This window comes from Marmota monax, unplaced genomic scaffold (assembly GCF_021218885.2).
Source record: "Marmota monax isolate L192 unplaced genomic scaffold, Marmota_monax_Labrador192_F-V1.1 WCK01_AAM20220418_F8-fsc00347, whole genome shotgun sequence".
Taxonomy (NCBI): Eukaryota; Metazoa; Chordata; class Mammalia; order Rodentia; family Sciuridae; genus Marmota; species Marmota monax.
The window spans coordinates 818,472-845,261 of NW_026694678.1; the positions used below are offsets into that span (position 1 = coordinate 818,472).

Here is a 26,790-nt window from a genome sequence, read left to right on the forward strand (position 1 = left end):
AGGAGTAGAGCCATTGCTTTTGAGCCATGATGACTGAGATTGATTTCTTTCTTTCTTTCTTTTTTTTTTCTTTTTGGTACTAGGGATTGAACTCAGGGACATTAAACCACTGAGCCATAGCCCCAACCCCATTTTTAGTTGTACACAATACCTTTATTTTGTTTATTTATTTTTATATGGTGCTGAGGATCGAACCCAGGGCTTCACACATGCTAGGCGAGTGCTCTACCACTGAGCCACAACCCCAGCACCCCCAGCCCCATTTTGTAGTCTCACTGAGTTGCTTAGTGCCTTGTTAAGTTGCTGAGGCTGCCTTTGAATTCACTATCCTCCTGTCTCAGCCTCCCCAGCTACTGGGATTACAGTGTGTGCCACCATGCACAGCTCTGATACTGACTTTTTCCTCCATCGTGTTGAACTCTAGTAGCAGGTCCCCACTTCTCACATCACAGCATCCAAATAAACTGTACATCAGAGTGGGAACAGAGGAGGACACGTGGCATTAGGACTTCAGGTTCTGAAGCTAGGCATGGTGGAGCACACCTGTAATCCCAACTGCTCAAGAGGCCCAAGGAAGGACAATCGTGATCAGTTCAAGGCCAGCCTGGGTAGCATAGTAAAACCATGAGATTTTACACCTCAGAATCATATCAGTTTGTTTTGAAAACTAATGAGAAAAACAAACTCAAGTACGCACTTTGTGTTTTTCAACTAGTTGTACTTGAATATAATTATAACCCATACATTGCAGTTTCTCATTTGGTAACTTAAAATGTGAGGAATTTTTCTTACAGACATTAATGAAAGAAAACTCCACTGAGTAAAACAAAAACTTGGCCTGTTTCCTTATAGGTCATTCAACTGTGGTCAGAGACCTACCAGAGACTAATCTAGCAAATGTTTTAAGCAGGATCTAAAAAAAGAAGGAACTTGAAGTTTCTGTCCTGCAGTGCAGCTGCCTTGGAACTTTTAAATCCCAAATCCTTGATTGTGTACTTTATTCTCAGGGACTTAAATTAGACAGTAATGGAAAAATCTGCTCTTAGCCTCTAGATTCCCCCACTTGGGTGCTGTTCTTCATAAGAAGCAGACTTATACATATGAGTGAGTTATAGTCACAGAAGTAGGAAAACAAATGCAAATTATTTTTCTAAGTTAGATTCTAACTTTAAAACACATCCTTTTGGTAATGTTTTCCCCCTCTGGCTTCAACTTTTCTAGCTCTCACAGTTCGGAATGGAGGAAATGTGTTGGTCCCCTGCTACCCTTCTGGAGTGATCTACGACCTCCTGGAATGCCTGTATCAGTACATTGACTCAGCCGGCCTCTCCAACATCCCCTTCTACTTCATCTCCCCGGTGGCAAACAGTTCACTTGAATTTTCCCAGATTTTTGCCGAGTGGTATGTCAGCATTCTGAGTTCTATTTGATTCAGTATGTTCAAGCAGTAAGAGTGATAATGATGTTATTTTTTCTCACATTGCTATGAAATTTTCATTTTGTTGTTTGTATGTGTCTGTGATGAGAACATTGTATTACTGAAAGTTAAATCTGTTACATTGCTGGAGTTTAGAAGAATAATTACCAAAGAGGGAAGGATGGATGCAAGAGGATTAAGCCTCTACTTCAAAGTCAGTACCACCAGGTGTTGGGGCACATGCCTGTGATCCCAAGGTCAAGGCCAGCCTGGGCAATTTAGCAAGACCCTATCTCAAACTGAAAAAAAAAAAAAAATGGGATGTCACTCAATGGTAAAGCTAACATCACCCAAAAGAAAAAGAAGTCAATAGCAAAAACATTTTCTACTTCTGCGTGTTTCCCTGTCTGCTACAAAGTGAAGTTCCATTCTAAATCTTTTTTAAAAATTTCAAGCCCAAGCTCATGTTACCAAATCTGATTAAAAAACAAATTTTTTTTCTTTCAATAACACATGTGACAAAACCATGTTTTACTACAGCAGAAAATTATTTGATCATATCCTCAGGTAGGTTAAATTATTCAACAATATGAAATCATAGAGCCTTTTTAAAACTATTTAGACACATGTTTGGACCTTAACTCCCATGGACCAAAAAAAAAAAAAAAAAAGAGGGAGAGGAAAATAGATTTAATTTAATTTTACAGAACATCATTTCCAAAAGTTCAGGAGCCATGAGAAGATACATAATGTAGAATATGTTTAATCCTTTTTTAAATAGTGGAGTAACCAAATGAACAAGGCTTTTTAAGCTTCTCATTAAAAAAGGAATTTGTACGTGATTCTTCCTCCCACCCCTGTGTTTTAAAGTCCATTCTTTTTTCATAGTCTCTCTTCTGTATCTAAACTCTGCCTTCTCTGTCCATGTGCACACTGCCCATCTTTGTTCACACATCTATTGCTGCTTGTTGGCACTCACTGAATTTTATCCTTTGTGCATAGGGTACCCTCCACAGAGGAAGTAATCTTGAATAATTAGTAATCTGCCCTGAGTGTCACTCACAATTTAACAAGCATGTTAAGAATTTCTTCATCTGTATCCTTAGTAAGGATATCACTAAAACACTCCTGGGCCAGCCCTGTGGAACCCTGTAGACGGTATCTTCAGATACTTGTTAGTTTCTTATATGTGTAATACATGTTTACTATAGAAAAAAAATGAAAGGTACAGAAAACAAACAAACAAAAAAAATTAACCCATAATATTGCTATCCAGAAATAATTTATCACTGTTAACATTCTGATGTGTTACATCTGTCTTCATAGAGATCATGCTGGATATCTAATTGTGACTCCTATTTTTTAAAAAATCAATTAAATCAAAGCATTATAAAATATTAGAAGACTTTTTTTTTCCCTAAACCAGTAATGTTCTGAACCCAGGGGCACTTAACCACTGAGCCATATCTGTCCCTAGCCCCCTCTCCTTTAAAAAAAAAAAAAAAAAATTATTTGAGACAGGGTCCTCACTAAGTTGCTGAGGCTGGCTTTGAACTTGCCATCCTTCTACCTCAACCTCCTGAGCTGCTGGGATTACAGGTGTGTGCTACGATTCCCGGCAAAAACACAATTTTTACATGACTGAAGTATGATATAATTTTTATGTCATTTGTGAATGTATAATTTAGTTTATTATTTTTTTTATTGAATGCAAGGGCTTTTCTTGTTTCTTTGCTTTTAGTAATGTTCAATTAATATTCTGTGTGTATGTGAGGACATCTGGCTTGCTTGAGGTAAATGACTAAAAGTGGAATTACTGGAACAAAGGATATAAATATTTTTTAATGTTCATTATCTGAATCTAAATTGCTTTCCAGAAAATTTTATATGTAAATTATTCCCCTTTTTTCCCCCCATTACTTCTTAGAGGTTTTTTACTTCACTTATATGTTTGAACTCTTTATGTATATACCAAAGATATTAACTTTTTTTTATAATTCTTTTTTTCCCATTTTGACACTTCATTTTTAATTTTACCTGATTTTTTTCCTGTTTTTTTAAAGTCAGTACTTTGGAATAATTTTAGACTTAAAGAAGAGTATAAAAATAATGCAGAGTTCCCAAATGCCTTTCACTCAGTTTCTTGTATTGTCAGTTGCCCCCAAGGTCATACACATTAGCACATCATTAATTAGACTCCCATCTTTGTTCTGATTACATCAGATTTTCCACTAATAACCTCTTTGCTTCAGGATTCATCCAGGGTGTCATAGTGCATTTAGGCCTTTGGATTGTTTTTTGACAGAATTTTCTTTTTTAGTTTTAGTCTCTTTTGCTCTGTCTTCTTTTGGTGTTATATTTTAAAAATTCTTTCCCCTATTGATGTCACATGGCTGAACATACTTTCTTTCAGTTTTATTATGATTTATTTTCTTCTTTTTTGCTCCCCCCCTTAACTATTTTATCTTGAATTTGTTTAGTATGAGAGGAACATGAAGTTTATTTTTTCCCCAAAGTAGTCAACTAATTACATGCGCTAGTAGTATTTATTGAATAATAATAATTAATAATAATAATTTTTTTTCAAATAACTTTCTTTATTAGAAACATTGATACTAAGTGGAGGAATGAGGTTTGATCCCAGGAAATTTTGATCTTTAGATTCTATTTTTTTAATTTTTCATTCTAATTTGTTATATATATGACAGCAGAATGCATTACAATTCATATTACATATATGGAGCACAATCTCTGCTTATATACAAAGTATATTCACACCGTTCGTGTCTTCTTCATACATATACTTAGGATAGTGATACCCATCTCACTCCACCATCTTTTTTTTTTTTAACCCCCTTTTCCTCTCCCTCTCCCTCCCCTTTGCCCTGTATAGAGTTTGTCTAGTCTTCCCATGCTCCCTCTCCCAACCCCACTATGAATCAGCCTCCTTATATCAGAGAAAACACTTGGTATTTGGTTTGGGGGGATTAGCTAACTTCACTTAGCATTATATTCTCCAGCTCCATCCATTTACCTGCAAATGCCATGATTTTGTTCTGTTTTATTGCAGAGTAATATTCCATTGTGTATATATATCACATTTTCTAAACAGGTCGGACAGAAAGGAAGAATAGGTTCATAAAGCAAGGATGGTTAGTTTGGTCTTGCCCCTTGAGGCATTTGTGGTACATATATAAATGTGAAGTATTACCAGTCCAGGGATCCGAGAAGCCAGGCTGTAGTTACAGGTTGGGATGTCCTTGATCATGGGGTTGTTGAAGCCACAAGAATGAATGGGACTGCCTGGGGAGAGGAGTTGGTTCAGAGAGCAGTGGCTAAAAGATGGAACTCTAAATAGGTTCAGCTTTTAAGGGGTAGGTAATGAGGATTTTGGAAAAGAGGGAAGAGGGACAGTGAAAGGAGAGAACAAAAAGTTGGCACAGATATTCTTCCCTTGGTGTGATTCACACAAACATGCTTTTATCCTCAAAAAAAAAAAAAAAGAAGAATTGAGAAAAATAGTTTCCTTGTATATAAGCCTTTTACCCAGGGTGAGCCACTCTCCCAGCTCAACTCTGAAAGTTCCCTGGGAACCCCCAGTTCCTTTCCCTCCACGTCTGAAAACCAGTATTTCTCAACCTGGGCCACATTTTAGAATCCTGTAGGAAGCTGGAATCAGTCTAAGCCAATTTAATTGGTTTTAGGGCAGCAAGACACTGGGATTTTGAGAAGCTCTGCCAGGACCCAGAGGTTAAGAACCACTGTCCTATTCTGAAACAAGTTTACCACACACTTGGTTTGTATTTGTTCCTATTTCACTTTGTTGTTCTCTTTTATACAACCCAGCTACAAAGTGCTCTTCCCAGAATAAGGTTCCCAGTTACTTATATGGACAGATGTAAGCTCCATACTGGGATTAATTTAGCAGGTGATTGCTGTGGAGGCAGCAGAGGCCTTGCCCCAAGCCTGGACCACCACTGCCCATTCTGAGGGCTGTGCTTCCTCACCTTTCTGTTCCTGTGAGAGTTGCTCTGGGCAACAGCCACAGACCCAGCTGCTTGCCTAAGTCTGCTCCCAACCACTCTGGCTCCTAAACTTTGTGGTTCCCTGTCTCGGGGAGTTCTGCTCTGACCTCTTCAACCCACTTGGCATGTTAGAAGCCCAGCTCCTTGCTGTCCTAGTGTCAGCCCCAGCTCCAAGACAAGGGCACAGTTGCTTCCTTGATTGATTTGTTTTTACAAGGGGTGGAAATGAGAGGGAATGGTTCCCAAAGACCTCACTGAGCTTTATTGAATAATCAAACTTGCAGTACCTGGGGTCTGGCTGTCAGGAAGAGGAGGGTCTCTCAGACTCCCAGTTAGAGGTGATCTGGAAGCATCATTTATTCTTGGTTTTTCTGATAACGCAGTAAGTACAGATCTTTTGAACTCCAGCAGATAGCCCCAGAAGAAGCAAATTGATTGGCTCTTTCAGCTTCTCTCTGAGAAGGGGTGTAGGTGTCCCTGTTGTGCCTACATGATGATAGGCATGACAGGTAGGGAAGCTGTTAGCAGAACTGGCCACAAATACTTTGATAGGTGGGTTTCAAATCTCCAATCAGATTGTAATCTCTTTTCCATTGTTAATCTCTCCTAATTGTTGCATAATATCTTTTTGAATCAAGCACTTATATTTATCTCTTTTCCTGCTTTGAAATAGAACTAGTATCTATTTAGATATTATAAGGTGCCTCTCAAAAATTACATTCTTTCTGTATTTTTGTCTGTTTCCCCCAAAAAATTAAAAATAAAGTGATCTTTTTCAAATCAAGGTTAAAGGAAACTAATAGTAGGAAAAATTAGGGACTCTGTATGAAGTTAATAACAAAATCCAAGCCCTGAAGTCCTGAACCATCACTTTCAGACTACTTTCCCTTGCATTCTTAGAGTGGGGTCTAACAAACATATATCGTATATATGCTTGCCAGTTTTTAAAAGTATCAGACCTGCTCAACACTCCCATTGATTTGTTAGTTATAACTTTTGCCACATTTCCTTTATTCAGGCATATCTGTATGTTTAAAAGTCATATCTGACTAGGAAAAAGCTTTAAAAGATTGCCTGAAGCATCCAGTGTCTCCAGACTTAAGATCCCCTCCAGATAGTTAGCATTGCTGCTTTTAATGAAATAATACATGTGCAAAACAGCCATGTCTCAGAAAAAGATGACTTTCACCTCAGAATTGATTGCAGCTAAATGCAGTATGGTATCTTGGACTGTATCCTGGAACAGAAAAAGGATGTGAGTTGAAAAACTGGTGAAATTAAGTCTGGAGTTTGTTACTGTTTATTAGTAAGTTGTCACATATCAATATTAATTCCTTAGTTTGATGAATGTGCCACCACTTTATAAGATGTTGACACTGGGGACACAGGAACTCTGCTATCTTTTTTTAAAAATATTTTTATATTTATTTATTAGTTGTGCACAATACCTTTATTTTGTTTGTTTATTTTTATGTGGTGCTGAGGATCGAACCCAAGGCCTCACACATGCTAGACGAGTGCTCTACCTCTGAGTCACAACCCCAGCCCCAGGAGCTCTGCTATCTTTGCTGTAAATCTAAAATTATTCCAGAGCTAATTTATATATTTTAATAAAGAATTTATTCTGGATTATTTTTCTTTTTTTTATTTTTTCATTTTATTCTAACTAGTTACATATGACAACAGAATGCAGTTCAATTCATATTATACAAATAGAGCACAATTTTTCATGTCTCTGATTGAACACAAAGTACAGTCACACCATTTGTGTTTTCATACATGTACATAGGGTAATGATGTCCTTCTTGTTCCACCATCTTTCCTACCCCATATCCCCTCCCTACCCCTCCTTACTACTCCTTCCTTTTGCCCTATCTAAAGTTCATCTAATCCTTTCATGCCCTTCCATCCCCATTATGAATCAGCATCCTAATATCAGAGAAGACACTCAGCATTTGGTTTTTTGGGATTAGCCAACTTCACTTAGCATTATATTCTCCACCTCCATCCATTTACCTGCAAATGCCATGATTTTATTCTCTTAATGCTGAGTAATATTGCATTGTGTATATATACCACATTTTCTTTGTCCATTCATCTTCTGAAGGGTATCTAGGTTAGATCTACAATTTAGCTATTGTGAATTATGCTGCTATAAACATTGATGTGGCTGTGTCCCTGTAGTATGCTGTTTTTAAGTCCTTTGGGTATAAACCGAGGAGTGGGATAGCTGGGTCAAATGGTGGTTCCATTCCAAGTTTTCCAAGGAACCTCCACACTACTTTCCAGATTGGTTGTACCAGGTTGCAGTGCCGCCAGCAATGTATGAGTGTGCCCTTTCCCCCACATCCTTGCCAACACTTACTGTTGTTTGTATTCTTAATAGCTGCCATTCTTATTCAGGAATTTTAATGATTTAAAAATATATATGCTCACAAGAGACATCTGTCCTGAATGCTTTTTAGGCATTGACTTTTATTTTACTCACAGAGAAATTTGCTTTCACAAAATCTTAAACTGTGACGTTTAATATTTGTGCTACTGCCACTAGGTGGCAACAAATGCCACAGTGTGCATTTCCTAACATGGATCTTTTTTCCTCTTTTTAAAAGGCTTTGTCACAACAAACAGAGTAAGGTGTATCTCCCAGAACCACCTTTTCCTCATGCAGAGGTAAGAAAACAGGATTCTCAGGTCAGCATAAGAAAGAAATGTAGGTGAAAGTGGATGGGGATAGCAGATCATTAGATAAAAAATATTGTTGGGGCTGGGGTTATGGCTCAGTGGTAGAGCACTTGCATAGCATATGTGGGGCACTGGGTTCAGTTCTCAGCAACACGTATAGATAAGTAAATAAAAATAAAGATTCATCCACAACTTAAAAATATACATTAAAAAAAAGTATCCTTATGTGAATTGATACATCCTTTTACTTCCCAAGTGAGATGACAGTGAATTACTCTTACAGTTCATTTGTGTTTCCTCTTATTAACATATTATATTACTATCCTGTTATACTGTTCACAGCCTGTCTCTATTCTGTTGTCTGTGAAAGGGATTTTACTCTAATATCTACCACTAAACTTTTTTGGGTAACAGATTTATTCATTGTCAAATGTTCTTTCTAGTTAAGGCCATCATATGTGTAAAATATTAATGATGAAAATGACATTTCACTTTAAAAAATAGAAAAATTCCCCTCCTTCAAAGAATAATGAATGTTTTTTAATTTCTTTTTCTTTTTTTAGTTGTAGATGTGCACAAAACCTTTATTTTATTTGTTTTTATTTTTTATGTAGTGCTAGGGATCAAACCCAGTGCCTCACGCATGCTAAGTAAGTGCTCTACCACTGAGCCACAACCCCGGCCCCTAATAAGTGTTTTTATTTAGCTGAATACTTAGTTCTTTCACCAGATGGTATATCCTGGATGTTTTTCTGTGCTGCATAATATTCTGTAGCATATTACAAACATACTAAGTAAATTTAATGATTCTCTTGTTGGACAATGGAGTTACTTCCTATTTTTTATTATATTTTAATTAAAAGGATGTTTAAATTGGTATAACCACTTCAGAAGAATATACCAAACAAAGTTACATAGGGCTGGACGCAGTATCACATAGCTGTAATCCCAGAGGCTCAAGAGGCTGAGACAGGAGGATGGTAAGTTCAAAGCCAGCCACAGCAGCAGCGAGGCGCTAAGCAACTTAGTGAGACCCTAAGTAAGCTGATTTATGGTAAACCTGAAACCATTCTAAAAAATTAGATTAAAAAACAGATACAGATGCTCCTCAACTTACAATGGGGAGACATTCTGATACACTCATCCTAAGTTGAATATATTGTATGCGGAGAGGTGTTTGATCCACCCAGCCCACCCCAAAATAAGGCTGGGAATGTGGCTCGGTGGTCGAGTGCCCCTGAGTTAATCCCCAGTACCAAAAAAAAAAAATAATAATTATTACATAGGTATATTACTGAAAGATACACAAAGAACTCTTCGAAAGATACACAAAGAAATCTTCATAGATTTCTTGGTGAGAGTGTTGAGATATATATATATATATATCCAGTTGCCCATCAAGAGAATGGATTTTGTGGTATGTTCACACAGTAGAGTACTGTACATAGTCAGAATGAATCAACTCCAGCTGCACGTAAGAGTGTAGCTGAACTTCAAAAACATAATGTAAGTGAAAGCCAAACATAAAACAATAGATGTTGTGTTTTATTTTTTTAAAAGTTCAAAATCATGACAAATTAATCTGTAGTAGTAGAAGCCAGGCTAGTTGTTATCCTGGAGGTGGGTGGGATAGTATTGACTGGAAGGAGACAGGGATTTTTCAGAAAGCTGGTAATGCATTATTTTCTCATGTGGATATGGGCTCATGTATGTGTTCAGTTTGTTTTGTTTTTTAAAAAAGGGCAGTAGGGCTGGGGTTGTGGCTCAGTGGCAGAGCACTTGCCTAGCATATGTGAGGCACTGAGTTAAATCCTCAGCACCACATGTAAATAAATAAAAAATAAAGGTACATCAAAACTAAAAAAAAAATTTAAAAAAACAACAACAAAGTTTATTATTAAAAATGTTGAAAGAGTGAAGGCTGTAATTAATCCTGTGGTGTTGGGTTGAATCGGTTTCATTTTCAGTGTGTATAGACAGACACACAGACACATGCTTGTGTGTATGTATTTAAGGGAGTTGTTTTGTTCTGCAGTTAGCTATTTGACACAGTAAATTACAACAAACTTTCTGATTCAGTTGAAGTACTATTTTCCTACTGTGAGATTGGTCTTTTATGAGCCAGGATGCCAAGTGGAAGATTTTTTTAAAGTTATTGTTTGGTCCTCATCTAACATTACAGCAGCCAGTCTTTTTATAAAAACTCTTGTTATTGCCAAGGTGAAAAATCAGGCTAAATATATAATATTAGAAAGTCTGTTGTGGTAAAACACGTTTTGTTGTGGACTTTGCCATTGGAGAGTCTCTTTTCTTTTCTCCTAAAGCAGTTAGGCTTTCTTTAAAACTTGTTTTCTAAGAGGGTTACATTTTGACCTGCACATAGTTCATGGGTAACCCCCATGCCTTTTACTGTTTAGAACGTGAATAGACTATAGGGTTCTGAGGTGCACTTGCTACTGGGGAAGGAGGGAGTTGACCCTTGCTATTGTTACTAGTGCCCATGATAAAATATGGTTCTGCCCTTAGTACTGACAACAAATTACTGTACAGAATACCTGCACTATGGCTTCATTTGCACTGCTCAAATATAAAGTGAGGTGGGAAGGTGGATTCAGTTGGCAAAATACAGTGAATTTATCATAGTTTCTATGCCTTGACCAATAGATCTCTAGATAATGCTTGTATTAATGAAGGTATCACTTAAGTGTGCAAAGGCCTACCACTATTCTTAGAATCCTATTCATCAGAATACCATACACTTAGAATGGATGTATACTCATCCATTTAACTGTGGCAACTAATTATTTTGGCCATAAAGTTACAAAAAGAATGTTAGTTTTATTTGTATAAAACTTGCAAGGAAAGTGGGAATTCAGTATTCTCCATCTTTACTATTCTTATCCTGTCTAGCATGTGACAGCTGGTTAATATCTCCAGGGTTGTACTGCAGTCTTCCTAATAAAACCAGAAAGACCTAATAAGAGACTAAATCTTCAAAGAGAAGAGAGCCTGGTTTCTGCTTCAGGGGTGTCCCAGTATAACCACTTCTCACTTCTGGGGGTGACTTCATTTGGACTTGAAGTTGTTGACTGGGTCCCCCCCCCCCATGGTTATGGGTGCTACTGGATTAAGCCATATCACAGACCATTTATTTATCTGTTAAACAGCAGCTTAGGAAACACTCCTGTTGACCTAGTTGATATGAAAGGTCTGTGGAGTCTGCATGGTCCTTATCTGACCTTTTGATGCTAGAGTGGTAGGGTGGGGTAGGGTTTAGGCACAGGAGGCATTTTTGAGCCTTGTCAGAAGAAGCTCTCTATGGTTCTACTGTGAGATGTCGCCTTACAATGGGCCTGATGTTGGGAGAGAATTGTCAAGCATTTTGCTGCTGGGGAGATTCTTGGTTCAAGATATATACTTTAGAGACAGGTTTGAGGCTGGGTATGGATGGTTTCTTACTATAGCCCTGCATCTCCCAAATTTCTGAGAGTCACTTTAGTCTTCATATTAAGTGGCTACAATAACTCAACACAATAACTCTCAGGTGGAAGATCCTGTACAGATCTTGTGGGAGGGATGTGTTTATTGTCACCCAAACTTGGTGCATCACACATGTTGGGAAAGTTACTTGTATTTCAAATAGGAACTGATTTTGAGGACTCTACCATGCCTAGAGTATGGAAGCTATAAAAAAAGACAAACTCAGTCCATAACAACCTGATTAAAAGTTTCAAGTATGTTCATATTACCAAACGGATTTGGCTTTCCCATGTGTTCTGAAAATCACATTGTAGTTAAGAACTTTTGATCTTTGGCTAATTTTAATGACATCCTTTGTGCACATGGTTCCCAACTTACGAAAAACTTTTGACTTTACAATAGGGATACACAAGCAGTGTGCATTGGGTAGAGCCACACTTTGAATTTGGATCTTTCCCTGCACTTCCAATATGCACCTCGCTTGAGATGCTGGGCAGCTGCAGTAAGCTGTGGCTCTGATACCCCATGACTGCAAGCAAAGACGACCAACACTGCAGTGCAGTGCATGATGTTGCCAAATCGTGGGGTGGGGTGGGCTGGGTGGATCAAACACCTCTCCGCATACAATATATTCAACTTAGGATGAGTGTATCAGAATGTCTCCCCATTGTAAGTTGAGGAACATCTGTATCTGTTTTTTAATCTAATTTTTTAGAATGGTTTCAGGTTTACCATAAATCAGAAAGGATACAGTGTTTCCATATATTCCCTGCTCCAAATATGCACAGCCTCCCCTGCTGTCAGCAGCCCACACCAGAGTGGTGTATTTATTACAGCTGACGAAGTCTCATTGGCACCTGTATCACCTAGGGTCCCTTAGAGTTCACTCTTGATATACATGCTCTGGATTTGGGCATTTATCTACAGTTATAGAATCATGCAGAATAGTTTCATTGCTGTAAAATTCTGTGCTCCAGCTCTTCATCTGTCCCTCCCCCAAACCCCTGGCAACCACTGATGTTTTTACTGTATCCATTGATTTGTCCTTTCAAGAATATCCTATAGCTGGCTGGGCATGGTGCCCCACACCTGTAATGCCAGCTACTTGGGGCGCTGAGGCAGGAGCATTACAAATTGAGGTCAGCCTAGGCAACTTAGTAAGAAAACCCTGTCTCAAAGTAAAAATTGACTGGGGATGTGGCTCAGTGGTGAGCGCTCCAGAGTTTGATCCCCAGTACCAAAAAAAAAAAAAAAGTCATTATGATTGAAACAGTATATAGCCTTTTCAGGTCTTCTTTCACTTAGTAATAGGTTCTTCCATGTCTTTGCCTAAACTGATAGTGTGCATTTTTTTTTAAGCACTGAATATTCTGTTGTCTTGATGTACCACAGTTTACCTTTTGAAGGACATCTTAGTCGTTTACAAATTTTAGCAATTATGAATAAAGCTGCTATACATATATGTGCAGGTATTTTAGGGACATTACGTTTTCAACTCTGGAGAAAATACCAAAGATTGATATTTGATTGCTGGGTCCTACAATAACTGTGTGTTTTTAACTTTTGTTTCAAAAAAAAAAACCTGCCAAAATCTTCCAAAGTGGCTGTAGTCATTTGTATCCTGTCAGCAGTGAATGAGCCTTTTCATTGCCTCACATCCTCCCCAACTTCTAGTGTTAGTGTTCAGATTTCAGCCTTTCTAATTCCCTAGTGGCACGTTACCATTGAGCCACATTCCCAGCCCTTTTTATTTTTTTATTTTTTTTTTTATTTATTTTTTTTTTAAATATTTATTTATTTAGTTAGTTAGTTCTCGACAGACACAACATCTTTGTTGGTATGTGGTGCTGAGGATCGAACCCGGGCCACACGCATTCCAGGCGAGCGCACTACCGCTTGAGCCACATCCCCAGCCCTTCCCAGCCCTTTTTAAATTTTTTTCTTTTGAGATAGGGCCTTACCAAGTTGCTGAGGGCATTGCTGAATGCTGAGGCTGGCCTTGAACTCACGATCCTCCTGCCTTAGCCTCCTGAGTTGTTGAGATTATAGGCGTGTACCACCTTGCCTGGCTTTTGTTTGTATTTTTTAAGTTATTTCTGCACATTCTCCCATGCTTTGGTCTCCACTCAACCCAAGCAGGCTAACAGCTCTTTGTATGTTTTTAATATGTATTCTAGCTCATTCAGACCAATAAGCTGAAGCACTACCCCAGCATCCATGGAGACTTCAGCAACGACTTCAGACAGCCTTGTGTGGTGTTTACTGGGCACCCTTCCCTCCGATTTGGGGACGTGGTCCACTTCATGGAGCTCTGGGGAAAATCCAGTCTCAACACTGTCATATTTACAGGTAAATTTTAAACAACACCCTACCCTTTGTACTGGGGTCATTAGTGGATGTTCCTGCAAGGTTGAGACACAGGGAAGGATTTGACTCTAAGGCATAAATACAAACATTATGTACAAAAGAATTAAAAACCAGAAGCAAAGGAGGAAGAAAGAGTACAGCAGCATGAGCTGACAGGTAACTGTATTGAACACGATTTTCTATATTGGGGATCAAACTCAACACCTGTACATGTAGTCAGGTGCTATACCACTGAGGACATCCCCAGCTCTTGAACACAGTTTGTATATCTGCTCTTCTAAGATTTTTCCCTGAGATAGAATTCGGCTGAACTGCTTTTTGGTAGAACTTATACTAAGTTATACTAAGTTAGTATAAGTTATAGAACTTATACTAAGAACTGCAGCAATTCTAGTAACCAGTCTTTACCTTTTAGGAACTGTTTACTAGGACAGATCTTTGTCCTTCAACTGTACATTACTCTGGCTTTCACTTGTTCTGGAGACACACACTTTAGGGAAGACAACTTCTTTAGTAAGGTTGAATAGGGGATTGGCTGAAGTCACTGTATGTCATTTAAGATCTTCAAACGTCCTTGGGTTTTGGAAATCTTACAAAGTAAAATTTTACAAAGTAAAAAACTTTGGTCTAAAATCTTACTCCACTTGATGTAACCTCAGCTGAGCCACCTCTGAAGCCTAGCTTTCCTCTCAGGAAATGGGATTGCTAGTAGCCTCCTCTGTGGGTAATCAGGAAGTGATGTAGGCAGGTCGTTAGCACAGCACTTACATGCAGCAGTTCTTGACAAAGTAGCCATCACCTTCCCCTTCTTGTGAATTCTGATTACTTTAAAACTTGTGTTTGGGGGTAGAGAGTCTAATTACCCCAGAAGCATTAGAGGCATGGACACTTTGGCCCTACCCTATGCTCAGCCTCATTTGTGAGAACTATCAGTGGCCCCAACCAGAGGCTACCAGGAACATGGCTATAGTCAAGCAAAGTTCTTGCCTTGTTGCAGAGAGGTAGAACACACACCACAGGCATGCATGTGGTTAAAAAGAACTTGTAGGATCTGGGCTAGAGCTAGGTAATTTGAGGTAATTCATTGATGTTGAGCTTTTTCTGCATTAAGTGCTGTCAGGACCCAAATCTGCAGCTGGGCACCTTAGTGATTTTCTTCTCCAAGGCAAGAGGAATAGAGCCAGGATAGGGTGATGTTTGCTCGAGTTGTGGTTGGGAGAGTCTTATTCTTTTGTATTCGGCCGTGATTTTGGAGGGGTCTTGCTTAGTGGCCTTGTCTGATGTTGTTGTTCTTTGAATTTATTTGTATCCAGCAGGACACTGTGGTTCAGTCATGGGTGCCAGGCCAGCCCCTGCTAATACCCTGGCTAAGCAGAGAGCACCTGGAAAGCTCCCAGCCTTCAAGGGCTGCCTTTCTCCTTTCTCAGAGCACCTTTGGGCCAAAGGCAGGGGAATTCAACCATAAGACATAGATTTGCAATACCTAGAACTTGGCCACTGCCAGATTTTTGCTGAGAAGGTTGTCCAGGGAATGAATGTGTGGTAGGACTAAAGGTGTTTCTTCTGCTCCTTTTGATAAGTTGTGAATGACATGACAGTAGTTGATATTTATGCAGGCACTTTAACCCCTGTATGAACTTTTTACTTCAGCCAACCAAATGCAAAAGCCCAATGATCATGACTACTCTTTGTAAAGAGCATTAAATTTGTTTGCTGGGCTTCCAGAGCAATTGGGTCTCTTCTGAAGTTTGCTAAGTGTGAGAGGCTACCTTTTCACTTGGAATCTTTGCCCTGAGTGGCCTGTGCTTGCCTCATTTGGTGGGTTCTGGGAATTCTTTGAGAAATCTGACCCACTGGAGGTGGTAATCTAATGTTTGGAAGTTCGGTCAGTTGTCCTGAAGATTGGAGAAGTTAGTGGCCAGGAGAGCACAGGCCCATGCTCTGTGAGAAGCAGTGATCTCACTGGGAATCAAACTATCACTTAGCACATGAGCAGTGAGCCTGTTCTGTTGGCTCAAGCTGGGCAGCTCACTGGAGTGGAGTGAACAGTCCTTGCCAAGCAGACTGCAGTGCCCCCAAGAAAAAAAACAGTGATGTGACAAGAGTGGCTCACAGTCTCAAGAGCTGGGCTTCCTGGCAGAAGTGTGGCAGTCTCAGCAGAAGCATTTGTTGACCTGAGCTCAGGGTCTGTTCAATGGCTTGTAGGTGGCCATGATGGTGATTTATCTTGGGCCTGGGTACTAACATTGAGCACCTGATGTGATGTGATTATGTGGTCTCCACCAGGCCTCTTTACTGTGAGGTCACTGTTTTTCTCTTTGTGTTTAATTCACAGTCTTACAAAGGAAACTTAGAGAATTTCTAATATATCCTTTCTGCTTCAAATTTTATGAGTACTTTAGCATTTATTAGTGATTCTGGTCTAAATAAGCTATTACTGCGATGATTGCCAAATAATTTTTTTAATCATTTCTACTAGTTGGTGTTATGAAGAAGTTTCTTTTATCTCCCATTTTTTTTGTTTATCTCCTTATTTCATCAACCTCTCTGTGTGTTGAAAACTTTGAGCCCAGTCCCATGTCTCCCATTCTAAGTCCACCCCACAGAGTTCCTCCCCAGCCTTTCCCTTTGCTTATCTGGAATTCATTTTCCTCCCATAACCCACTCTATACTTCCTTGCTCAGTCTTTCACACTGGCCCTCTGCTTGGCCCTGACCACACCCATCTCCACCTTGCTTGCCCATTCCTCTTGTTGCCTACACATTAAAATCTCCTTTTTGAGGGTACACTTACCACACTCATGGTGGAATTGTTAGCTGGTACGACTAGTATGGAAATCAGCAACAGATGTTGCTCAATATGAACAGCTGTACCACTCCTTGGTAATTATTCTGAGGAATTAAAGTTATCATATTGTGGCAATACATGCATACCCATGTTTATAGCAGCAGTTTACAATAGCCAAGTTATAGAACCAGCTTAGGTGTCCATCAACAGTTAAATGAATAAAGAAAATGTGTGTATACACGGTGGAGAGCATAAATAACAAAATTATGTCATTCGTAGGAAAATGGGTAGATGTGGAAAACTCCATGCTAACTGAGATAAGCCAGACTCAGAAAGTCAAGGGTCATATGCTTTCTGTCATATGCAGAAGCTAGAGAGAAAAAAAGGAAAGACAATGGACCTCATGAAATAGAAATGAGACCATTAAAGAAAAAGTATCAGGGGAGTGGGTGCAGGGGGCAAGAGGAGGTAAGGGAATGACATAGGCCAATACACGCTCCAAGCAGGTACCAGTACATCACAGTGAATTCCCTATTGTGTGTAGTCATAATGCACCAATACAATTATTAATTTTCTTTTTGTACTGTCCTTAGAACCAGACTTCTCATACCTGGAAGCACTGGCTCCCTACCAGCCCCTGGCCATGAAATGCATATACTGCCCCATTGATACACGACTAAATTTCATCCAGGTGTCGAAGCTGCTTAAAGAAGTGCAGGTAACAAAGGAAATTGTGCCAGCATCCTCACATGGTTGTGTCACCTCTGTGTAGCTTGCACATCCACATTGAGGGGTGGGGATACCTGCTTGCATGGGAGCCCCTGGTGGCCTTAGTCCTCACCTGTCTGCAGAGGGCTAGGACATTTGCTGGTTAACCTTTAGACTTACTAGTAATGATCTTCACACCCTGAAAGAAGTTGCTATGCTAAAGAACTCAAAAGTAGAAGGGAAAAAAAGCATGAACCACCGAATTAATTTTTTTTGGTGAGGGAAGGGGTTGCTAGGGATTGAATTCAGGGGCACTTGACCACTGAGCCACATCCCCAGCTCTATTTTCTATTTGATTTAGAGACAGGGTCTCATTGAGTTGCTTAGTGACTCACTAAGTTGATTAGGCTGGGTTTGAACTTGCAATCCTCCTGCTTCGGCCTCCTGAGATTACAGGCATGCACTACCACCCCCGGCTGCCAAATTACTTTTGATAAAGTATCTGCTTAAAAGCAAATTGTTATGCTAGGCATAGTGGCACATACGTGTAATCCCAGCTACTCAGGGTCTTAGCAAGACCCTGTCTCAAAATAAATGTAAAAGGCTGGGCTGCAGATGAGCAGTAAAGTACTCACCTAGTATGTATGAGGAGACCCTGGGTTGGATCCCCAGTGCCACAGGAAGAGAAAAAAAACACAGGCAAATTGTTGCTGCCCCACCGCCAAAAGTCATTCTAGAAATATGTTCACTAAGTTTAAAATAAAAAATGAAATAAAAAAATAGAAATATATTCACTAAAAACAGTTTGTTTGAAATGTGTATTGGATCCTTATTAATACCTGTTACCGTTCACAGAATTGGTTTTGTTTGGTATGGGTTTTGTTGTTTTGTTTTCATTTTTTATTTTCTGTCCTAGAGAAAGGGAAGTTGGGGTAAAGGTGGAGCAGAGAGGCAAAGTCACTGCACTATGACAATAAGTCTTTTGGCATTTGGGAGTGGGGTACTTGATTAGAATTTCAGGGGAGACCATTGAGGACAGGTGAGAGGAAGGCTTCTGATTTCCTCTTACTTCAGCACCTCCAGGAACATAAATGAGGTGTCATGGGGCTACCTCTGGCTTCAGCTGCTCGGTTAGGGAAGTGGGATTAGCTGTTTCCTTTTCCAGGGTTAGGTCAGAAGCACTCTTTCCTCCTCTTTATAGAATCTGTATCATCAGGATGGGTTTGAACTTGCAGTCCTCCTGCTTCTGCCTTTACCTAAAATGCTAGGGCAGGGTGACAAGAAACAGCTGAAGTGAAAAACCTCAGGCAAACAGGGGGAGTGGAATCTGGTGCTCACCAGTTGCTGACCCTAAATGGAAAGAATATGGGTTTTTTCTAGGCATGATGAGAGAGCCCACTTTGGCTCGTGGAATGATTTGACACCCACTGTGTGCTCATCAACATGCTGGAAAGAATGGTTAAGAGCCTGGTTTTTTCCTTTACATTAAATAACTTTAAATCTCAGTCCCTAAGCCCACTGTGTGCTCCTCAGTCATATGCCAATATTAGAAACCAGAGGCCAGCTGGTCTCTATTTTAGAAGAAAGAAACCTGGAAGAAGTCCTCAGGCTGTGACCGTGGAGTCAGGGCTGTGAGATCAAGTTACCTTCCAATCAGGAGGAAGAGCAAAGGACAGTTTGAGGGAGTATTTGCTCAAAAGAAAAAATGTTGTATTAAGTCCAAACCAGTTTAGCCTTTTGGAAATCCTTATTCCACACCCTTAAGAGGAAACAGAGATAACACAGTGACCATTTGTTTGCAGTTGTGATATTTGTCCAGACTAAACATTGGTTTGTTTTTCTCTCAAGATTTAAAATAAGACTTTTTTTTTTTTTTTAATGTTTCATCTCTGATTCATTGTCTACACAGCTGAGCACATGATACCTTTTGACCTGCAGGGAGCATAAGAAACTCCAAACCCAGAACCAAACCAGCATGAAAAGAGCTTGTTAGTAGCTGACGTGTGGGAAGTATTATAGGAAGAGCACGACCTCAAGGAGCTTAGCGACCAGTTGGTAATAGACACATGGATGTCACCATGAAAGCTACTTAAATATAGTGGGAAAAAAATAATGCAAACTGAGGCATCAGTCCTTCACTCATAGGCACAACCAGCAACTCAAAGCTTTTCTCTGGAATGTTGATTCTGCTTTCCCCACACTGCTCTCCTCTCTCCTCCCATCAGTTAGTTGGGTTTGAGAAGATGAGAGTTCCATATGGCCTGAAAGCAGCAGGCCTGAGCATCCAGGAAGCTGGGCAAGGAATGGGCTCCTGAGTGGGTTGCTCTGTTCATAGCTGCCTCTGCTTTCCTGTTTTCTCCCTTGACCCTGTTCTGCTGGTCCTCAGCCCCTGCATGTGGTCTGCCCTGAGCAATACACCCAGCCACCCCCAGCCCAGTCACACAGGATGGACCTCATGATTGACTGCCAGCCCCCAGCCATGTCCTATCGTCGGGCTGACGTCCTCGCCCTGCCCTTCAAACGTCGATATGAAAAGATAGAAATCATGCCAGAGGTGAGCCATTCTTTTTCTCATGGTTAAATTCAGGTTTCCCACTTGAGTCTCTGAAATAATTGTCCCAGAGGTGGCTTTCTTTTGAGTTTGTGTCAAATATGAATGAATCAAAGAAAAGAAAAAAAGCCTCCTAAGTAACTGGGAAGAAAGGTGGGATCATCAGGGTCTCCTGTCAGTGCCAGGCAGTGCGCTCCCGCAGGCCTCGTCAGGGTCGGCCCTGGAGAGTGGGAACACTGGTACCTGCCCTGTCCTTAACTGCCTTATAGCTGTGGTTTTTCACATCCTTTCTGAACTGCATTGAGTCAGGGACAAGTTTCACTGCACTCAGAGATGGAGGCGATAAGAATGACCAGAAAAGAAGAGGTTTAAACTTATCACTTGTATCCATTTTAGTATAAAAATGATTGTCCTTCTCTATCAGAGTCTGGATATGTAGTTCTGTGAAATCTTAGCTTCTGTTTTAACAGCAAAAAGCGTATTGTACACATGGAACAATCTGAATGTGTTGTGCTTAAGTGACTCGACCGAGAGGAAGGCAGCAGCAAAGGTGAATGACCCCTCCCAAAGTGACAGCCAGGAGCATGGTTGGAGGCTGCTTCTGTCTTCCTTTTGCCTCTTAAGACAACTTGAATGGGTTTTAACAGATATTAAAGGGGAATAGGCAAACTTATTGTTAAAAATCAGTGTGCCCAAAAGTCTTTTGGGGTTTTGAGGTTCAGAAACTATATCCAGATTTTGGATGAGATCAAGGACCTGAATGTTGTCTTTTTCCATGGCCTGACAAAGCTGGTGTAGATCCAGTCCTGGTACATGGATTCCTTTCCAGAATTAACCAGGGTGGTTTTCTTAATTAAGAACAATAGATTAAAGAGAACCAAGCCAGTTTTAATAATTAATTTAGATAAAATTGATTCAGCAACACAGAACTAGTTTTTAAATGCAAGCCATACGTTTTTTATGAAGATATAAGTAGACAGTCATTATGTTTAATAGCCACTGTTGCCTGCTGCAGCTCCTTGGGAGGGCATCCTCCCAGGGCAGGGCAGCCAGCAGTGTGTGTTTAGGCAGCTACAGTGAGTCCAGGCGTGGGGAAGGCAGGTGAGGACAAGGCACCTGGCCGGCAAGGGGCCTCCTGACATGTAGGCCAGACCCATGTGCTGTCACACATGGTAAATCTTTGTCTTTGGAAAAGGGATTTAACTGCTGAAAATAATTTTTCAACAAAAGTTATTTGTAATCACATCTAGTGATCAAGCTTGGTGAAATATGGCACAAACTAAATTTTAATTTCAAAGCAATGAAATTCATCTTCTTATATTTGGTTATAAAGATTTTTAAAAGGGGAAGTCAAAGACATGTTAAGCTATAAAGTTCTGGAAAGACACACAGATACACACACACACACACACCCATATGTATACATACACACACATAGCTTCTCAAGCTGACTACTTGGAAGGTCCTTTGAATGTCTGTAGTCTAATAATTCTTTTTAAAGGAAAAATTTGTTTTAGTTGGAGCTTGTGAATTCAACAACTCAGACTTGTCTTGGCTAAGCAGTTTGTAAGTGTAGCTCATTCATGAGAGAGGTGCCACAGTGACTAGTTCAGTGTCGTCGTGGGTGCCCCCCTACCCCCACCACAGCTCTCTGGGTAACGCATCAGTCCTTCAGTGCAGCCCCCACAGTTGTCCTTCTGAATACTTCAACTGGAACTTTAAGGTAATGGCTGATTGGTTTAGACTCCTAGTAGCCCAATCCATTAGGTTAATAGCATCTTCATTGGACTGGTTTTGTTTCAGTAATTTGGCTCTCATGATAAACTTTTTTTTTCACCACTAGGGGAGAATTGAAAGCAGGTTTCCCACTCTAAAAAGGGAAATTTTGGTTTTGTTGTTAACATAGAAGTTGAGCTCATTATTCCCACTTCTAATTTTATAGTGATTTAATATATTTTAGCATTTTATTTTTCTCATCTTAAAATGAAAGACACTGGCCTGGGCACTTGGGATTATTTTTGTCTGACATTTGACATTTGACAGTGGCTGGGGTTGAAGGCCTACATTTAGATTTCAGTACTCTTGGCCGTCAGGCCTCAAACTTTCTGGTCTCAAGACTCCTTAAAACTTAGGATCCATGGGAGCTTTTGATTGTGAGGGTTAGAGCTATTGGTATTTACTATATTACAAATTCAAACTAAGACACTTAAAATGTTTATCAGTTCATTTAAAAATAATGCAAACCCATGATATGTTAATGTTATTAAGAATAAGGACAAAAAAAATCAAGTCGCAACACTAGAAATAACGCTGTTGGATATCTGCTTGGTATTCATGTGAGGACTGAGCGTGTGGTGGCATTGTGCCTTGGGGGCTTTTTCACCTGACCCTAAGTATGTGGTTAAGTTTATTCCAAAAGCTTCAGTTTTAAGGACTACATAGTGATCTGTCATAAATGTATCATATATTTAATTATTCATTTACTGGTGGGCATTTATTATATTTTTTGCTTTCCTATACTGTAAATATTTTAAATTTGTAATTCTTTTTCTTCCTCAAAAGTTATTTGGTCATTTTAGACTGCAATTCAAAGGAGAAAATAGTAATGATCTTCACTAGAGATTCAGCCTCTTGTGTGATTTGGTACCCTTTCCACCAGGCTGAGCCTTTTGGGTCACCATCTACCAGGAAGGTGGGGCCAAAACCCAGTGGCCCCCTCACTCCAGACCTTGGACACCTCAGCTTAGCACCCTTCCCTTCTGATCAGGGAGCCCACGTGAAACCCCACATTTCCTTTCAGCTCGCGGATTCCCTGGTGCCCATGGAGATCAAACCCGGCATCTCCTTGGCAACTGTCTCGGCTGTGCTGCACACTAAAGATAACAAGCACGTGCTTCAGGTACCTCGGGCAGGTGGGGAGCTGGGTGGGGACCCTGGAGAGACCCTCTCCTCAGGATGGTCTTGGCAGCTGAGCCAGCTCCCTAGGTAACATTTCCCAAAGTAGCAGAAACTGGAGACCAAGCTACTTAGTGCATATTTGAAGCAAAGATGGCACTTCTTTTTTTAATATTTACTTTTAGTTGTATTTTTATTTATTTTTATGTGGTGCTGAGGCTGGAACCCAGGGTCTGGCACATATGAGGCGAGTGCTCTACCACTGAGCCACAACCCCAGCCCCAAAGGGTTCCTTTCTACTTATTTTACTGAAGATGAGGCCACACATTGTCCTAAGTGGCAGGCACAGCTCTGGAAGCATCAGCATCACTCCCAAACTTCTGTGCATTCCCTGGAGGAGTGTTGGTTGAGCACCTCCCCTCTGCATGGCCAAGTGGGTGCGGAAGGGAGACCTGAGAAGTAGCAGGTACAGGCGCTCCCTCCAAGGTCTGGAAATGCAAGCACACCCCTCAGACTGTGAAGGCCCGAGGCCTGGCACAGGTTGGTGGCACTTGTCTCTTTAGAATTCCTTTCAGACTTCGAACTCTTACTTTTGTGCCCCTATATCATGGGCTCCTACTTGCCACTTAAAATGTTGGCCACTGAGCTGTGTCCTTAACGTACATTCTCCTTATTCATACCTTCAAAATCCCCTTAAAATTCTCATTTTATAGGCAGTTTATCTGACTGTTAGATTCTTGAACAAAAGTTTCTTCAGCTAGAAGACGACAAAGCTGCATCAGACCCTCCAGCCAGTGTCCTTAACCACTATTAAATTGAATTGATGGGAAATTTAAAGAGAATTTTGTTAAAAGGCACCTAAGATGTTGATCCATGTGGATGGTTTTGCACTGGCTCAAATGGAGCCCAGCTGATAGCCTGGACTTGGGTGCGTTTTCCCACCACTGGTAACTGCAGGTCAGAGAGCCCCCACTACCTCTACATCAGAGGAGAGGCTTCTGCAGGACACAACAAAACAGATGTCTTAAGAGGAAGTGCTCAGTGAGCTCTGTGCTTTTTTCCTTGCCCTAGCCACCTCCCAGACCCACCCAACCCACCAGTGGAAAAAAGAGAAAGCAGCGGGTGAGTGAGGACATTCCGGACTGCCAAGTGCTGAAGCCTCTGCTGAGCGGCTCCATCCCTGTGGAGCAGTTCGTGCAGACCCTGGAGAAGGTGAGCAAACACCAGACTGAGTGTGGGCCTGCTGTCTGTTGCTCGTGGTCATTCCCTAGCTCCAAGGAACATGTGTTGCCATTTTCACTGAGATCCCACTATCCAAAAGCTGTTGTCCTCTAATGTCTCTCTGGTCCAAGGTCAGTCGGGACAGAACCAGCAAAAGGTTTACAGAGTTGAGCCAAGAGAATGTCTTCCTTCTACAGGTAGCCCTGAACTGTTTCTCACCACCAATCCTGTCCTTCCATCCACTACTGCTAGGTAGCTAGCAAAATGCCTCTCCATACCCACTTCCTGTAAAACAGGAAGACTGAGAAACAGCCCATCTTCAAAAACAGGTGAGGCAGGCTAGGATACACAAGGGTCTATCCGAGCTGGAGCCACACTTTTCCACAGAAAGGCCACTGGCTGTCTAAGCAGATCTAGGTCTCTATTCAATTGGGAGGATTTGGTGTGTCAGAGGAGGGGAATCAATGATGCTAGATCCCTGGGAATTGGAAAACGGGTCCAGCAGATAGGGTCAGTCATCTGGGAGCACACTTGTCCTATCTTTCTGTCTCAGCAGCCATCTCTACCCACTGGGCCCCCATGGCTGCTTCTCCCAAAAAAGAGATTTCTTATAACCTGAAAGTTCTCTAATTTTAGCTTCAGCCTCAGGACTTTATAAATTCTAATGCCAACAGTGATTGCTAGAGTGCTTACGAGGAAGGGGAGGGATTGCTTCAAGACGGTGCTGTTGCACGCCTCTTATGAGAACTGTGGTTAACTCTGGTGACTCCTAAAAAGACAAGTCCCCTGCTAAACTATTAATAATCATCTTTAGTTCAAACTAAGTATCTCAATTACCAACTTTTCTAGCCTTAAAAAATAAAGGCTTCCTTTTGAGTAGGTTTCAGCTTTCAATGTTCTGAATCAGCTCTCCTCAACCCTCTTACATGTGCTTAAGTGATCATATTGGCTCCACCTTCCACATGACTTTACAGGGCTCCTGGTCCCTGGTCATGGGCCTGAAGTTTGACTTCTTTTTGAAACATTTGGGAATGACTTGCTTTCCCTGCCTGGCTTATCCACAGACCTGCTGAGTGTTCCCTTGGGCCTGTCTGCCTTACCTCGTAATTGCAAGAGAAATCTCAGTACCTGTCCAAACCCATGCCAGAGCTCAGTGCACAAAATAGTCTCCCCCTAGTAGTGCTCTTCACTTCTTTTTCTAATTTATACCTGATTTCTAAGAAAACTCCATACTTAGGCAGCAGGACAATCATCTTTCCAGCTGTCTCTAATGCTATCTCCTTCCCCCTTGAAAGGGATTTGCCAAATCCCAAGGTCACTGGTACATGCTGTGATGAAGAGCATTTTCTGGGAGCTCACAACAGCTGAAACTTACGATGTGGCCTCTTTATTGGGGGGGGGGGGGTGGCGCAGGTACAGGGGCCCAGAATCACCTGGCATCCCAGACTCCTGAACACGGGGCCCTGGATGTGCTCAAGTCACTTACAAAAACCTGAATGGGTTTAACAGGGATGACAAAATAGGTTGTGGAAATTGTCATGTTTTCATGAGATTTTGCATGTCAGGGCCTCTTATAAAGTATATGAAACTATGGTGGGATTCTGTTGCTGTGTTCAGCCCTGTTAATGAAAAGAGTTGTACTGAGGCATATCAAAATGCCTCTTCCTAGAGTTTAGTCAAGCCTAGGAAGTGTCATTTTTAGATCCTGCAGTTTCAAAATATCATCTTCCTTTTCAGTCAGCCCTTACTTTTCAGAGTTCCACCTTCCTCTCCTTTTCTTTCTCCCTGTACAGCATGGCTTCAGTGATATTAAGGTGGAAGACACAGCCAAGGGCCATATTGTTCTGCTCCAGGAAGCTGAGACACTCATCCAAATTGAAGAAGATTCAACCCATATCATTTGTGACAATGACGAGATGCTGAGGGTGCGACTACGGGATCTTGTCCTCAAATTCTTACAGAAGTTCTGAATGGGACATAAGAGCCATTTTCACTCCTGGGATCCTACAGTCCTTCATCATGGCTCCCAGCACCGGCCATCTGAGGAAGGGCAGGAAAGGCCTTTCAGCGTGTCTGGAATCCTCTGGCTTCAGGAATGAAGAGGTGGCGCTGGAGGGAAATGAGCTGAAGCTGTGACCAGGATCTTCCAGTCCAGGCAAGAACTTTCCCTTTGAACTTGAGAATCATTTTCAACTCTGGTTTTTGAGTAGCTGAGGGGTGAGAGAAGCCCTTTTCAAGAGGCTCACAGTGGACAGGGAAGCAAAGGGTGACTGGCTTGTTGTCTCATGTGGCCCATGTTTGTTTTCCTTGATTCATTGGCTCTGCCTTTAGTGCTGCAAGTAATAAGATGATCCCCCAAAATAAGCCGTCTATCCTTTCACAGAATGGCCCATCTTTGTAAATAAAATGTATTTTTATAGAAGTATCTGCATTCTATTGAACCTACAATTTAAACAATGATTTAGTGGGGGGGGGGGGGAGACGAACGTAAACTTAGAAAACACCATCGCAAATTTTAGTTTGTGTACATTTGATCATATAACCCTGCGTTGTTTACAAAAAAAACATTTCTTAAGCTTAAATACCTTTTAATATAATTTACCTAGGCCTGTATGCATGAAAAACACCGACAGATCCATGATACCAGCCTTGAC

The 26,790-nt window shown here is 40.8% G+C and overlaps 1 protein-coding gene across 1 annotated transcript in view; it reads left to right on the top strand.

Annotated features, from left to right (window-relative positions):
* Positions 1–26,558, top strand: part of Ints9 (integrator complex subunit 9) — an 87,299-nt gene extending 60,741 nt beyond the window's left edge. Inside the window, exons 10-17 of the mRNA XM_046423331.2 lie at positions 1,222–1,402; positions 8,055–8,115; positions 13,785–13,956; positions 17,355–17,479; positions 19,856–20,023; positions 22,821–22,919; positions 23,987–24,127; positions 25,930–26,558. Coding sequence (XP_046279287.1) covers positions 1,222–1,402; positions 8,055–8,115; positions 13,785–13,956; positions 17,355–17,479; positions 19,856–20,023; positions 22,821–22,919; positions 23,987–24,127; positions 25,930–26,106 — 1,124 coding nt within the window. The 3' untranslated portion in view covers positions 26,107–26,558. The remainder of the gene's footprint in view (positions 1–1,221; positions 1,403–8,054; positions 8,116–13,784; positions 13,957–17,354; positions 17,480–19,855; positions 20,024–22,820; positions 22,920–23,986; positions 24,128–25,929) is intronic.
* Positions 26,559–26,790: the final 232 nt, after the last annotated feature.